The following is a 16094-nucleotide window of genomic DNA, read 5'->3' as shown; positions in this document are numbered from 1 at the left end:
AAGTTGTGTGTGGATAGGTAGGGTACAGAATATTAATATTTATTGAGCATCTGCTCTGTGCCAGGCTCTAGCTTAAGTCCTTCCCGCTTACCATCTCATTTAACTTTCACATGAAAATGTATGGCTTGGTTAAGCTTAAGCTTTTTTTTTTTTTTTTTGAGGAGACGGAGGCTCAGGTTGGGCAGCAATGCCCAACCAGCGAAGCACAAAGAAGAAACCCCGGCTATTGTACCGAAGACCGGGGCTCTTTCCAGGGTAAGAGGTGGGCTCCTAACGCTTCCTTTAAGATGGCTCTGTGCAGCCACAGGGGGTTCTCTACAATCTTGCAGGACCAGTGAGCAGGCCTGCTGGGGACAGGAGCATCTCAGAGAGAAGCCGCAATTCAGCTCCAGCCTGTGATGCGCAGGCAGGACTGAGCGTCCACGGTCAACATGTATGATTTTTCCAGGGAAGCTGGAAATCCAGTTCTCTCAAGCAAAAGGTACTACTGATCTTTGAAACCCCATAAAGAGGAAACAAAACTTAACTGGAGGTGGGATTTGGGTCACGGTTTTTGATTTTCATTAAATGCTTTTCTAAGCTTAGGCAGTATTGCGTAGTGGTTACAGGTTGTAGACATAAACCCTCTGGGTTCAAATTCCAGCTTGGCCACTTATTATCAGCATGGGACTGTGGGTGAATCACTTCAATTCTCTGGGCTTCAGGTTTATCATCTGTAAACTGATGACAGTAATCATAAGGTTGTCATGAGGACTGAATGAGATAATAGGCAGAAATTAATACGACGGTGTCTGGTACATGGTCAGGGCTCTATAAACAGAACTTTCTACCTGCTCAGAAGAAAGAGTACCTGTGTGAGGCACGACTCCCTTCTTGAGAGAACCTCTGTTTCTCCTGGGTGTGGGGTGGAGGCTGGGAGGTAGACAGCAGTGTTTCAGCTACTATGGGCTTTAGAAGGAATCTCAGGACAAATACGCCATCCCTGAGCCCAGGAAATGGTACTGCCTCCATAAGCAGAAAAAGAAGCGCAAACTTTCATAATAAAATGCCAGTTAGCTATAAAATATCAGAACTGCTCCTGGACCTTGCACCGTATAAACCAAGCCTTGTTCACCGGGTACTTATTTGTCTGGTGAGGTAGTTTTCCTGGCAGACAGAGCACCTGAGAACTGATCATGGGCATTTAGAAGTAATGTAGGTTTGCACGTTATGCCTGGGGACTAGGTATAGAGACAGCTTTAAAGGAGGGTGTTAACAATGGCAAAGAATAGCTGTCGTTTTAAACGGACACATTGTAACACACTGTCCATTTACAGAGCTGAACGCTTGTGGCAGACAACCAAGTACTTTTACTCCCGCATGGCAGGCACTGGGTGTGTGGATTTGTCAGCTCCCCGACAACACGGGGCTCTGCACCGCCAGCTCCCGTAACAGACTACAACCAGCACGAGCAGCGGCAAGGCTCTCGGAGGCTCTGAACACCATCGTCCCACGCCCTACATAAACGACTCCTCTATTCACCCAGCAAATAATTTTTGAGCACTGTGGCTGACCAAATCTTCCCCCTTGAGTCCGTAAGAACTCCCCTTCCCGAATCAGCCTTTCCCGTGAGATGCTTCACAGTTGTCCTGCTGCAGCGAGCAGAAAGGCAGATGGTGCGGGAAACCTGGTTGAACTCAGGCCCTCTGCAGAGATCCCTCAGCCCCATTCCAGAAAGCATCTCCCAGTCAACATCCAACTTTTTCTTTTCCTTTTCTCTGAAGGTAAGACCAGCTCAGGCCTCAACCTTGGTATCCAGCTTCCAGGCATGAAGATCTGGTCTCATTCTGACCCCCCTTTTCTACTATCCCTAACCAGGCCCCGGTTTCTTGATTCTGCTGCTGAGTTTTGTCTCAGTGACAAAGCTTCGCTCCTCCCTGATGGAAGATGGTTTCAAAATTATCACACGAAACAACCTGAACCAACCACAAAGATTGTCTATTTAGTTCCAGTGATTTTTTTTTAAGCCTTAAAAAAAGTACAACTCTTTATTATACAAATCTTATGTCGAACCTTAATGTCTAAAAGGGACAATTTAAAACTTTATGATTATTGAAAAGCTACTTTTATTGGTGGGCTCTTGGAACGCTAGAGTTTCTCAGAACACACATTGAAATCCACTGATCGCAACACACGTCAGTGAGTTTAGCAGACATGGAAACGGAGACCAAGAGGTTAGGTGGCAGCCTGAGGGCAGTGTTAGCATTGGTTTCTTACTGCTGCCAGAACAAATGACCACACATTTAGCGGTTTACAACAAACAACACAAATGTATTTTCTTAGCGTTCTGGGCGTCAGAAGCTCTAGATCGGCTTCACTGGGCTAACGCTGAGGCGTAAGCAGGGCTGCGTTCCTTCCGGGGGTTCTGGGGGAGCACCTCTTTCCTTGCTTTCTCCGGGATAGGTGGGTCTTCATTCCCTGCATCCCATGGTCCCTTCTCTCTCTGCCTTCAGCACATGTCTTCTTTCTTGTAAAGACCCTTCTGATCACACTGGGTCCACTGGAGTAATCCAGCATAATCTATCCATCTTGAGACCCTTAATTTAATTGCATCTGTAAAGTCCCTTTTGCCACCTAGGGTACACAGTCACCAATTCCAGCGAATAGGGTGTGCACACTTTTGTGGGAGGAGGGGTAATTATTCAGCCTGTCTGAAATAGGCAGCAGTTAATAGCAGATCTGTGACCAAACCCAGAACTCCTGGGCTCTTTGGGTACCGTCTGAGTCTTGATGGGGACTGGGGGAAGGAACAGGGTAGGGAAGGTGCACCTTCTTTTTATCTGAACGATTTCATACCTGGCCTATTACAAACCATACACAGAATAGGGCAGCCCCGCTGGAAAAAATAAGAGAAGGTGTGACGAAGTCAGAATTTTCAGAGTTAGGAACAGAACACCATAAAGGTAACCTTTTTCTTTGGGCATGAATTTGTCTGGGAAGGGAAGATTTAGTCCATTAGATGTGATGATCTGAGCCAAATTAATGCTCAGAGATGGAATAAAGGCAGCAATAATACGTTATATTAACCTTCATAACAACACCATGATGAGAGTAATATTATTTCCACTGAACATATGGGGAAACTGAGGCCAAGAAGGAGTTACATAATTTGCTTAAGATGACATAGTTGGTAAGAGTCAGGGTTTGTTTGACTAACCGTCGTCTAAAGATCCTGGAGTTTACTGCAGTTTGTACATAACCCCAGGCCTGGGCAGGTTCTTTGAAACACAGGTCTTCCTTGAGGGAGAAGAAATCCCCACACTCCTGCCTCAGGCTCTGAGTGGGAAAGCTGCGGCTGGCCCGGCTTTCCTGCCGATTTGCTCTACAGGCACTTAAATCTGCAGGGTGTCCCTTACCCTCTGTCAAAGAAGATAAAAAGAAGACTTGTGCTGAGTCTGAAAAATTGGATAAATATAAGCTATTATGAAGGGCTATGAAAGACACAAAGGGATTTACCTGTTCATGTGGAAGCTCGCACTTCAGGGCTTGGCAGAATAGAGGGATGGGTGGGGCATGCGGAATTCTTAGGGCAGTGAAGCTATTCTGTATGCTGCTACAGTGGTAGTATGTGCATCATTATACACTGATCAAAACCCACAGAGTCAACCCTAATGTAAACTGTAGATCGTAGTTAAAATGTATCAACATTGGGTCAGTAATGGTACCAAATGTACCAGACTAATGCAAGCTGTTAATCATCAGGGAAATCATGTGTTGGGGGACAGGAGGGGTGTGTACTGTATACTTGCCACTCAATTCTTCTGTAAACCTAAAACTGCTCTTAAAAAATAAAGTCTATTAATTAAAAAGAAAAAAACCTCACACTTTCAGACAATCTTGATGGTTTTCTCAAAAATATTTTCCCAATGGTGATCATCACAGCTCGTTCCTGCCTGGGGTCTTGGCTGGTGCTGGAAAGCAGAAATGCACTTTAAACGCCCCCTACTGATCCGTACCTGCTGTTTCCCATGAGCCATCTCTCTGCTCTGATCAAACCTCAGAGCTTTTCCTGGCTAACCACTCGAAAAGCACTGACCAAGACTCCGGACTCATTCCAGACTTGCCGCTTGCCTTGGGAGAATTCCTGAATTTCTTTGAGCCTCAACTTCCTCATCTATATCTAGAGACTAATACAATTTTCCCTAACGATCTGGAAGGGCTGTTGTGTTAATTAAACGAGATACTATCTATGAAGGCTTTGGGCGAACCATAAAGAAGCATTATTCACACATGTAAGACGCATACTTTCCCTGTTTTATACCTCACTAGTATTTTTCCCATTTTACAGATTGGGAGACTGAGGCTCAGAAAGGTAAGTCACTTGCTCAAAGTCATGGAAGTCATAAGCAGCAAATTCAGAATTTAAAATCAAGCCTGACTCCAAAACTCATACTCAATCACTACACTACATTGACTCCAATAAGATAAACAATCAGAACATCAATCGTAGCGTCTCGAAGTGTGATCTCCACCGTCCGTAATAGTCGCCTTCCCTCTTCTCAAGACCCTTCATTTCTCTTTGAAGACACAAATCTCCAGGCAAAAGCTCAGTCCAACAGTGAATGCCTTGTTAACACTGCTGAACCCAACCCCGAGGGACCCAGAATCATTGTGCCTTCTTGCCAGGACGCAGAAAAGAAATGGTTCTGGTCTACATGCTTGTTTTAAACCCCTCGCTCACTGTGCATTTAGTGCCTAAAGGGGTTAAAAAAAAAAAAAAAGAATTCTGCCCACAAACAAAAATGTCCCAGATCGTAAATTTCAGAGCTGGCGCTAGAATAATGGTCTCCATTATCTTCTACAGACTGTTTTTCCTTTGTTACAAGACACAATCATGCACTCTCACTCAGGATTTTAGCAGTCCTCTAAGTGCTGGAGTCTCTTTCTCCTGAAAGTCTCCACGGATTCATTGTTTACTGAGCACCTACTAGGAACCAGGCATAAAACTAACTCTTTCAAATAAAACAGTAAATAAGGTAGACTCAAATTCTCTCTCGACACACCTTGCAGGCAGGTGCAGGAGAAAAACTTCTCAGCAGGCAGTTACCACTGAGGGAAGGATGTAATCAGAAATACCCAAAGCCCGCCAGAGGACCTCTAACACAGTCTACAAAACTGCAGTCTCGGCCTAGAAAGAGTTCTCCTCGTCACCCATACACCTTCCAGGTCCAGGCACAACTTGCGGGAAGGGGCGCTGACCACCCCACCCCTTTGCCGTGGGATCACACTGCGCCATATCCTTTCCAGACCAAGGGAGTCTCACTTCCCAGTTTCTTTTATTTTTGTTCTCATTTCAGAGGATTTACTTTAAATAAATCAACCGAGTATTCATTGAGTACTTACACTGTTGGCCGTGGGGCAGAGAGAGAGGAGTGTTCTAGGCGAGTGTTTGTCCTATTATATACACCCTTTGTGCATCTGCTTGCCTCCTTCTGTGACGAAATGTGTCAAAAGCAGGGACTTTGCTTATTCATCTTTTTATTTCCAGGACTTGCTTGGGGTCTGGTGAGGGGAAGGGCTCAATGATGATTTGTGGAAGAAAGAATGGAAAATGGAAGAGGGGAAAGAAAGAAGGAGGGAAGAAAGGGAGGAAGGGAGGGGAGCGCAGGAAGGAGGGAGGGAGGAAGGAGAGAAGGAGGGAGAGAAGGGAGGACGGGGGGAGGGGGAGGCAGGCAGGTAGGCTGCCATCCCTTCATTTTTTTTTCTTAAGAAAGGAAACACTTTTCAAATGCTTAAAAAAATTTTTTTCCTCTTCTTTTTTGTGGGGGTGGGGGTGGGAAGGTAACTGGGTTTTATTTAATTTTCTTAATGGAGGTACTGGGGATTGAATTGGGGATTGAATAGTGCATGCTAAGCACGCGCTCTACCACTGAGCTATGTCCTCCACTTACATGCTCTCTCTTTCTTTAAACAGCTCATTTGGGCAGCCCTCAGCAGACTGGGGTCCAGCCCAGCTTCCTCCAGCAGCACCTCTGAAGCTGACACACATAGCCACAGAAGGAAAGGCTGGAAAACCAGCTGCACCTCGGGAAGGTGATGCTCGGCACCTGCTTGCCTCCTGCGGGCAGCTTTTCCCCAAACCCCCCCTCCAAGGCGCACCATCACCTTCATCACGAGAGGCAGGCGCTCTTCCCTTGTCGGAGTCTACAGAGATGCCTTGCCTGGAAGGCGGCCTCTGCCTCTGCCCGATGAGCCCTGGTGACAGGCACTCAGCTCATCCGTCCAGTCAGCCCCCCGGGGGGCCTGCTGGCTTTCTCCCGCGGGTCTCTGCAGTTTGCTGCTGCCTCTTTGGGTCCAGTTTGCCTGCCTGGTTCAGGACCATAAGCTTCCAACAAACGCACAGATCTCCTTGCTGGCCACCCTGACTTCAGTCTCGGGGACCCACCCTCCCCACTGTTGTTGGAGATGTCTTTCTGAAATAAAAATCTAATCACGCTGCTTCCCTATTAAAAGCTTTTCAGTGGATCCCCATTGCCATTTGGATCAGGCATTCAAGGCCACCCTGACTGTCACTCCCTACCTCCTGCCTCCCCACCGCACAAATCTCACTAACCTCATCTCTCTTCACTGTTCCTCTCACTCGTGGTGCTCCAGCCATGAATCTCTGACAAGCGTCAACTCTTCCAGACACTTCTGTCCCTTTGCACAGATTGGCGATTTTTCACGTGCTGTTCTATCTGCCTGCAGTGCCCTTCCTGGGTGAACTCCTATTCACCCCTCACGACCCACTTCATGTCACTTCCTGAGTAAAGCCAGAATCAGGCCTGTCTCACTGGACTTCCCCACATCTTTGTCCTTACCCCCAACAGAGTCCTGGCCCCAGTCCTGCAACCACTGGTTTACTAGTCTTCCCCATCACTTGACTGTGAGTTCTCCAAGTGCAAAGACAGTGTCTTATTCTGTGAAATTATTTTCATATTAAACATCTTAACAATCGTGAATGATTTCTTATATGTAACAGGCCAACTACAAATACCTGAGGAATGAAAGAACAAATACCTTAATCTGATGTATTTTTAGTCAGTCTTATTTGCGCACTGGGGATTCCACAGTGCTCGAGACAGGCAGGGTCCCTGTGTGACATCCAGACACAGGGTGACAAATAGATGATTAAGGTCATTTCAGAGGGTGGTAAGTGCTCTGAAGAAATATAACTGGCTAGTGGGATACAGAGGAAGGGCAGAGAGGGCTGGGATGCTGTTTTTGAAGGGTTAAGGAAGGCCACTTGGAGGAGGTGAGAACTGAAGGATCAGAAGGAGCCGACTCTGTGGAGGTCTGAGGGCTTAGCAGCCCGTGCAAAGGGAATAGTAAGTGCAAAGGCCCGGAGGCAGGAAGGAGCTTGGGGGTGTTCAAGGGACGGAGTGGCACATGGGAAGCATGGGATGAGTAAGACAGGGCCCGGGCTGTGTAGAGTCTTGCAGGGTATGACCAGGCGTGTGAACTCTGTTCCAGGTGCAGCGGCACAGTGAACGGCGGCTGAGATTAGCAGACGGAGATGCTACCCACCAGTGGGCGCTGTGTGTCCCTCCCCGCCCTTCCCTCACCCTCACACAAGACTACCGCCAGCTCACGGGGGCTAAGACAGCCCTCATTAATCTCAGGAAGCGGGAGGGCAGGCTCGGGCAGTGCGGCAACTCAGACTAACTAGGAAACACAAAGGCCGCCTGCCCAGCTTTGTTTTGAAACCGTCAATTCCAAATTCTGCTAGCTGGCAGAGACAGGGGTTATTGATTTTCCCTTCTGGAATGCATGTCCTACAGAGTCCTCGCAAACAGAAACTGAAAAACCGAGGAAAACATAACTGCTGGGAAAGATAGAGCAAGGGGACGTTTTTTTTAAAAGAAAAACAATCTATTTTGGTTTTGTCTTTTTCTTAAGATGCTTTGTTGGATTGTGGCCTGTCGTCTCTCTTTTTTCCAATTCATTTTCTTCTTATCGCTATGTCTTACGATGACCTCTCTCTCCTTTCATCTTTTTCTCACTGTGTCTTCACCCAGCCCGTACCACGGTACTTGCATATGGTGGGGCAGAGAATGCTGGCTCGGCAAATGTTGGTGGATCTACAGGTCAGTCTACCCGAATGTTTCTTTCTCCAGATCAGTCTGTCCATCTAATTGTCTCTCTTTAATTAGAGCACCTCTCTCCCTCCCAGACAGGCAGCGGAGCGGGACCAGCCCATAAAACCAGCTTTTAGTCACTGCGTAGAGTGGTATTCCCAGCTAATTAGTTCTCTCTCTCTCTCTCTTTTTTTTTTTTTCCCTGGAGAAGGAGGAAGCAATTAGAGGCTTCCTTCCTCTGCCTGGTTGGGGTGGGGCACCAAATCCCGTCAGCACCAGTATCACACTGGTGGCTCTGCATTCCCCCAGGGTTCAAATCCTGCCTGGGTCCCCTCTCTGTCTGCAGTAACAAAAGTCACCAGCCTGCCTGCTTGCCTCCGTGAATCAGGCCTCCACTTGCCAGCAGCATCCTTGGTTACTTCTTCCTTCTCCCTGTTGCTAGCATGGCTGAGAAGGAGCAATCGGGCCAGAGAGAAAGGGCCCTGGATCAAGTCCAGGAGACGGTGGGCCGTGTTACTAAAGGCAGGCTAAGTGTGGAGGCCTAGGCCCAGTGGCGTCTGCCGACTTTTATTCAGTTACGCACACTGATCGAAACTTAATTTTGTCATCTGGAAAAGGGTGGTAACAGTGTCTTCCTTCTGGAAGGGATGTCAAGACAAGCCAAGAGAACTCTTGTCAAAACTCCAAAATTAAAACCTAAAAACAGCCAGTCTTTGAGTTTCTCCCCTTAATGAACATACGGTATCATAAATGGGCCCAACTGTCATTTCACAGCCTGATGTTCCACTAATTTATCATCTACTCCTATTTTATGTAAGTAACAGTAGAAGAGTGGTTAGACATCAGGGGAGGGAGAAGGTTCGCAGGCAGGCAGGTGGTTCTCACACAGACCGGTGGCAGCGATGTACGTTCCGAGGATAAAGATGCGGTGCATTCACACATCTGCACGTGGGTAAACGAAGTCTGGTCGGAGGAGGGGAGTTTCCTTAACAGGTTTTATACAAACGCCATGTCTGCAAAGTGTCTCCTATTTACATGTACGGATGCACGTTTAAATGTACAACTTCGACCATCAACCTTTACCCACACGCTTCCCTTCTTGAAATTGCTCCTCGGCTCTGGTCCTGTAGCTCCAATTCCCCACATGACATTTTCTTTTAAGGTTGTAAGATTAGCTTTACTCCCTCTTAGTAACACCGTCCGTGTAGCTGTGGTCCACAGACCAACCAGCCAGAACAGGATGGGATGTCAGGGTCGCCAATTTGCTAACGCACAGAAGATGTTCCATCCACACTGTCTGTGGAGGACTTGACATCGCTTCACGTCCAACTCATGGTCGTCCCGCCTGGGTCTTATTCCCGATCTGGGTCTTATTCCCGATCTTTTGATCTCCGTGGAGTGGGGACTCCACGAGGGCAGAGCTCACAGGTCTACGTGTCCTACTTCCTGTGGTTTCCTCCAGAACTGGCATTTAGTAGGAGCTCAGAAAACATCACTTGCCATCACTGGTCTGTATCATCTAAACTCGGAACTCATCATTTCCCCCTTCCTTTCCCCAGCCTCTAATAACGTGTGGATTGCCAAGTTCTGTGGACTTGGTCTCCGCTGGTGTCTCACTGTGGACTCCTCCCTCACTCCTGACTGCGAGCCTGGATCCCTCGTGTTGGACTACACCGCCTCATCTCCCGCCGCCTGTCCTTTTCCCACCTTCTCCTGTCCTAGGTTAGATCCTCTTCCAGACGTCTTCATCGTGACCGTTCCCAGGTCGGAAGGCATCCACATTCTCAGCTACAGTCCGTGCACCTGGCCTCTCCCTCTCTTTCTGACCTAATCACCTGTCACTCTGCCTCATAACCGCCCCACTCCCACGAGATGGCTCTGTCTGTATCCCCTGAAACACACCTTCCACAGGTTTGCCTCCACACTCTGCACACCCTACTGGCCGGTTCACTCTGTGAATTCCAATCATCATTTGGGCTCAGCGACAGTCTTGACAATCATAACAAAGGAAGACAGCAGTAACAGTGGCTAGAACTTTCTAAGCACCTTCCATGTGCCAAGCGTTGTCCTGAGTTACTCATACGCCATATTTCATTAACTTTCACAAACCCCCTAGGAGGTTAAGTACAATTCCTACCCTCCCCTCACAGTGGGAGAAATCTGGGCTCGGAAGTGTCAAGTACTAGCCGAGGTCACAGACTCAGGACGCAGAACAGCTGGAGGTCAGATCCGGCGCTATCAGATGGCTACTCTGCCTTAAACTACTGCTCTTCTTGGAGCCCTGCCGGCCCCTTACCATGCATGGCCGCTCACTCGCCAGTTTGGCTGTGGACTGTTACCTCCCTAAACATTCTCTCGTATGCACACATCTTTCCCGTCCCCAGTTAGACCGTAAGTCACCTGAGAACATGAATTAGACTTCTGGGCCTTAGAGGTTCTGGCCACCCCGAAAGTGTGCTGGCTGCACTGATGAGGAGTGTAAAGGAATCCACCCCATTTAGCTTTGCTGGTTAATTCATCCTTTAAGCAGTGTGCTTACTCCCTTCCCCCACCCCCCGCCCCCGATCCTGGCTGTTCGGGTCCTTGAGTGACACACATCTGCGTGGCCTGGAGAAGGAGGGCTGACTGTAGTTCCTGAGTTTGCAGATTCTTGACACTATTAGCTCCCGAGGCCTTTGTGAAGTTGGAGACAGTATAGGAAAACAGCAATAAACTGCCCCCCCGGCCCCCCCGCAACTGCCGAGGACTCTTGTGACATTGAGTCTCTTTCTTGAGAATCAAAAATGCAGTTGGTAATTACACAGACCTGCTTATCCATCACTGCAATATGTTTTTTTTGTTAGCTGGCCCACTTAAAATCAGAGCCAGGAGATGGGACCGGTACACCACTTATGCATGTAAAATGTAAATTTAGGGCTCAGCCATCAAGAAGCTGGTTGACTCTGAGTTAGTTGCTGCCCTTCTCTGGTCCTCAGTTTTCTCACGGCTGATCCGTGGGGCTTTAGAGGATCTGTAAAGCTCCTCCCTCATCTTGCCTTTCTGGGATGCTAATCAACATGACTTCTCAGTTTTGTTTTATGTGCATGATCTAGAGTCACATTTTTCACAAATTTGTCTGTTCCTCCTGGCCCTCTCCAGCTCCTGGGCAAACGTTCCCAGATGAAGCAGTGGGCAGCCTACTGTCTGGGATCCCCTTGCAAAGTCCTCTCTGTCCCCTGCCCCCTTCACCCCAGCTGACTCTGCCTCTTGTGTGCTTTGCATGTTAAACACCTAAAGCTTTCCTTCCACTCAGTTCTCAGCAAAGGGGAGGCAGAGAGCCTGTATCCGGAAGCCATCATCAGCTTCCCAGCACACGCAGATCCCTGCAGTCCTTATAGGGAAAAGTAAGAGCTAAGGACTTTTTCAAGTTAAATGTGAGCCTGGAGAGGAGGTCAGAAATGCCTCCTCTGTATCCCTGTCCAAACACATGTTTCTAGCCCACAGGCACAGTGGCGTGGGTAGAAAATTCAGAAGACATACTCCTCTTGAAGGGAAGGGCCCAGGAGTCATGATAAGAAGCAAACAGACGGGGCCAGGTGGGGAACGACAAAATTCCTTATCTGACAAGTTCAAAAAAGTGATGATGGAACAGTTCTGCAGCAATGGGCAACGGAATCTGCACGTGACAAAATTACACAGAAGTGCACGTGTGCACGTGTGCACACAGATACAAATGAGTGAGCGTGAACCCGGGACGTCGGAAGAATGAGGTCTGTGGACTGCACCCAGGTCTGCTTCCTGGCTTTGCTGTTATACTATGGTTATATAAGATGTTACCACTGGGAAAAAGCTGGGTAAAAGGGTACACAGACCAGTCTGCTATTTTTTTAAGCTTCCTGTGAATCAATAATTATTTCAAAATAAAAATTGTGAAAAACCACCCCAAGCACCTAGTGCAGATCTGGCCATTTCTCCCCATGATCCTGGGACAGACACAAGTCCCAGGGCTCTCTCACAAGATCCCATTATGAACAGTGAGCTACACCCTCACCATCACGATCTTCAGCATCATCAAGGCTCCCACGTAGTGAACACTTACATACATGAGGCACTAAGTGTTTAAAACACGTTCTCATTTGCATCATTACCCCACCAGGCTATCACCCCCATTTTACAGACGGTAATGACCTTGGGAGAAGCTGAGTCGAGCTCCAGGCCACAGGCCCCTGTGGGGCCAGGCTGTGACTCAGGTCTGGGACTCCATGCTCACTCTTGAGGATGAAAAACCAGAGAAAGGCAGGACTCTGTGGAGCTGGCGATCGACGTGTGTTCCCTGGAAACCATGGAAGCACATCCCTCAACCCATCTCAGAGGCTCCTGGATGCAGGCAGCACACAGCACGGAGACACCGCCTTCCTGTCCAGTCCCCCCGCCCCTGCTCTGGCCAGAGAATCACATCTGCATCGAAGGAAGGAAAACATCACTTACAGGTTCTTCACGTCGGCGATGCCTCGGAACGCCTTCCTGGGGATGCCCACGATCTGGTTCTCGCTCAGATCTCTAAACAAGAAGAGAAGACGCACAGGCGTTAACGACCCGGCCTGGCTTTATCTGCATCTCATTACGATAACAAAACCCCTCAGAGGCTGCCTCTGCCGTCAGGGGTGCCTGGGGGGCTGTTCAGTCACAGGCCACAGGCTGCTGCAAGCCTTCACTTTGCTCCTCTGGTGCCGGCCTTTGCTGAAATGGTTACCAGGCGGAGCGGTTCGCCTCCAGGCGGGCTCTGTGGGTGGTCTCGCACCTCCAGGCCACGAGCCAAGCTGCTGGGTTATTTGTCGCACACATTCTGCACCCAAGTCTCTGTTTTGCCACCTCCCAGAGTTGACCCATTCCTCTCCCCTCCCCCACAGCGTCCCTCCCCCACTGCAGGGCCAACACCACTCCGTCTCCCATCTCTCAGGGATTTTTGCCATCTGCGATTGGAACGGAGCCTGGCCATCCTGATTTTCTGACAGGGGATGACCATCTCTGCTTTTCTTCGTGCTCCAGAGAGACCTCTGGGGGTCTCCTGGATCATCTCAGTGATAGGCGTGATGAATTCAACTTGCATTTCCACAAACCCATCCAAAATGGGGGTCCCACTGCACTTCATCTCGGATTTAGCCCTGCTAACACGTTGCTTTGAGCAAAGAAGGGAAGGGACAAAGTGTCACGTCCCAAAGCTGGCTCAAACCCAAGTCCTGCACCAAGGTCCTCTTTATGAATCCCCAAAGCCTCAATTTCCTTTCCTAAGACCCATGCTCTTTTTTTTCCCATTTTGTTTTCCGGTTTCATTTTTTGCTGGACCAAACACACACACTTGTTTCATTCATACCTCACACTTGCTTGGGGTCTTAGAGATTATTAATCAAGTATGTGCATGTATATCAATCACATCTATATCTATAAATATGCATTCCTACTATTTTGGAAAAAACACAAAAACCTTCACATATTAAGGTAAAAAAATTACCTACCCAGACATAACCACGGTTACCAATTAGGAGTAATGTATATAAATTTCACCAATATGATCTCACAGTACAGAGTCTGTCATAACCTTTTTTTTTGCTTACTATATTGAGACCATCTGTTCATATCATTGACTGTACATCTACGCTGACATTCTTAATGGCTGTATATCATCCAGTTCTATAAACGGCTATACGATCCCACGTTGCTGGGTATTTGTTTGCCATTTACGGAAACACTGGGGTGAACTTTCCTGCCCGCGCGTTCTGGGGACACTTGTTTGGCTACTTCCTTGGTATCAAGTCCCATGAGGAGAATGCACTGGGTCAACACCTCCTGCTCTTGTCTGTTGAGTTGAGGGGCCACACGCTGAGCAGCTGGCCAAAAGGAGATGCGCGGGGACTGTCCAGGGCCACTGTTAGGCTCAGAGTTGCAGCAGGGTTCGGAGATGGATGCTAGCGGCTTCTGGGGCTGAAGAACAGAGCGCTCCCCATGGCAAATCCACTTTCCTCTGCCTGCAGCAGATGTAAGTAAATTCAGATGCACGGTGAGCCCCGTTGCAGGCTCCCCCGGCTGGGCCTGATTCAATGAGCAGGGCTCCAGCCTCGAGTCAGGGCGCTGAACAAAGCCCACGATGACAGTAGAGGTCAGGCAGTGTCACTGAGGCCACTCCTCTGCTCTCCATCAGCCTCCAGGAGAAAGGGGCCCAGGTCCTGTCATCTGACTAATGCAATTTCCATGGCATCTGGGCCGTACCCAGGGCTCCGGGAGCCACAATGGGCCCAGTCTTCTCTGCAAGTGACAGCAAGCCCCTGCCGCGGTCTCCCAGGCCTGGCTGCTAGCTGTGGCCGCTCTGGGAAACAGCTCAGGCCACACTTTTGGCAAATGGCTGATGATCAGAATCAGGGGCAGGTGGAGGAAACAGGAGAGAGGTTTAGAATGATCACCCTTAAGCCCGCTGGAAAGCCAGAAGAAGGGGTACATAGTCCAGTAATGCATTAATCCTCTGAGGTGAAGGCACCCCAGTCTACTGAAGGAACAGCAACTGTATGGGAGCTCTGGTTTGCAGTACAGTGGGAGGAAGAGAGGCGAGCCATGTGTAAGCAGAAAAATCCGGTGGAAAATCTCCCAAGAAAGCAGTCACACAGACAAAATCCTGCGCTTGGATGGGACAGCCACTTGGGTTTCTGTTCACTATTTTTCTTTTTGCTGTAAATAGACCCAGTCTTGCCCCCGTCTTAAGGAGCCCCGTTTAAAGCATAGCTCTTCCCACCTCCCCGCATGGATTTCCCCCTACTGCAACTGAGCAAGGCAGTAGATTGCAGGGAATTTATCTGTTCTCCATGACAATCTGCTTGTAAATTTTATTAATTTTATTTTCCATTGAGTCCTTCTTCTCCGGCTAACAATACCGCTCCCATCCATCTGCAGGATTGTATATTGATTTCATAAATACCTCCAGTGGGCTGACAAACTGACAGCTTTAATGGTGTTACTGATGGGGCGTGGAGGAGGGTTCAGGGCTGGGTGCTTCATTTTCGGTAACTGTCCCTTCACAATTATCTCCTGGGCCTTTGTGAGGGTTCCTAATAGTGTGTTTATCTCAGCGTGATGCCAGAGCATGGAGCGATTGTTAAGGACTATCCTTGAGAGAGACAAGAGCCACCATTTTCGGCTGACACTTAAATAAAAATAACAAAATCTATCCGTAGTGCCCAAGAGCCTAGTTCCGGCCAATTGCTTGTTGGTAGGGGTTTAGTGCCTCCCTCTTCCTCGGGGAAAATGCTTTAAAGTGACCAGGGAAAGGGAACTTGCTTTTTTTTTCTTTTTCCTTCAATCCTTAGATAAAAGGTATGAGGTTGGAGTTAGAATGAAAGAGAGGGGTGTGCCGGGATTTTCTGGGGGAAACAAAGGAAGATGGCTGGGTGGGAAGTGGGGCTACAGATCGGGATGTCTTTTTAAATAATTAGGACTCTGAAAGAAAGGAGAACTGCATTAGCTAAAGTGCATTTTCCTGCTTCCGGAAAATGATTAACGGACTGATTATTCCATCCAAAAACACAAGACCAAAGAGGACTTATTAAGGAGACAGTAAGTCAAATAGGAGTTGGCAAGAACCAATATATCCCCCTTCCAGCCAACACCTGCCCACCCCCCCCCACCTTTTTAATTTACTAAAATGCTTTGGACACAGATTAACTTTCTTTGCAAATTTATTATTGCTTCATCTACCTTGAAGTGGGAACTGCAGACACTTTGATAAATGGATTGAAAGGTTGTCTAGTTCCAGTGGAGCTTTTGACGTGCTTCCTGGGGCTCTCCCTGCAATGTCAGGCGTGCTTTGTTCTCAGAGCGACAGTGAATGACAGTCCCCACCTTCACCCCACCCCTGTCTCCCATGCTTACCAGCAAGACCAAAGGCAAGAAGCAAGAAAATGCTCTCCTCTTTGCCCTGGTGGGAACAGTATGCTAGTCTCGGTCACCCTCATGCTACCAGCAAGTCCCGTC

At 48.4% G+C, this 16094-nt stretch overlaps 1 protein-coding gene across 1 annotated transcript in view; it reads right to left on the bottom strand.

Moving 5' to 3' along the window:
* Positions 1-16094, bottom strand: part of SLIT3 (slit guidance ligand 3) — a 572835-nt gene that overhangs the window by 179429 nt on the left and 377312 nt on the right. The window contains exon 5 of the mRNA XM_031689760.2: positions 12564-12635. Within this exon, the coding sequence (XP_031545620.2) occupies positions 12564-12635 (72 nt within the window). The remainder of the gene's footprint in view (positions 1-12563; positions 12636-16094) is intronic.

Source organism: Vicugna pacos, chromosome 22 (assembly GCF_048564905.1).
Source record: "Vicugna pacos chromosome 22, VicPac4, whole genome shotgun sequence".
Taxonomy (NCBI): Eukaryota; Metazoa; Chordata; class Mammalia; order Artiodactyla; family Camelidae; genus Vicugna; species Vicugna pacos.
The sequence above is the reverse complement of the archived record's forward strand: the minus strand, read 5'-3'. Positions and strand labels throughout refer to the sequence as shown.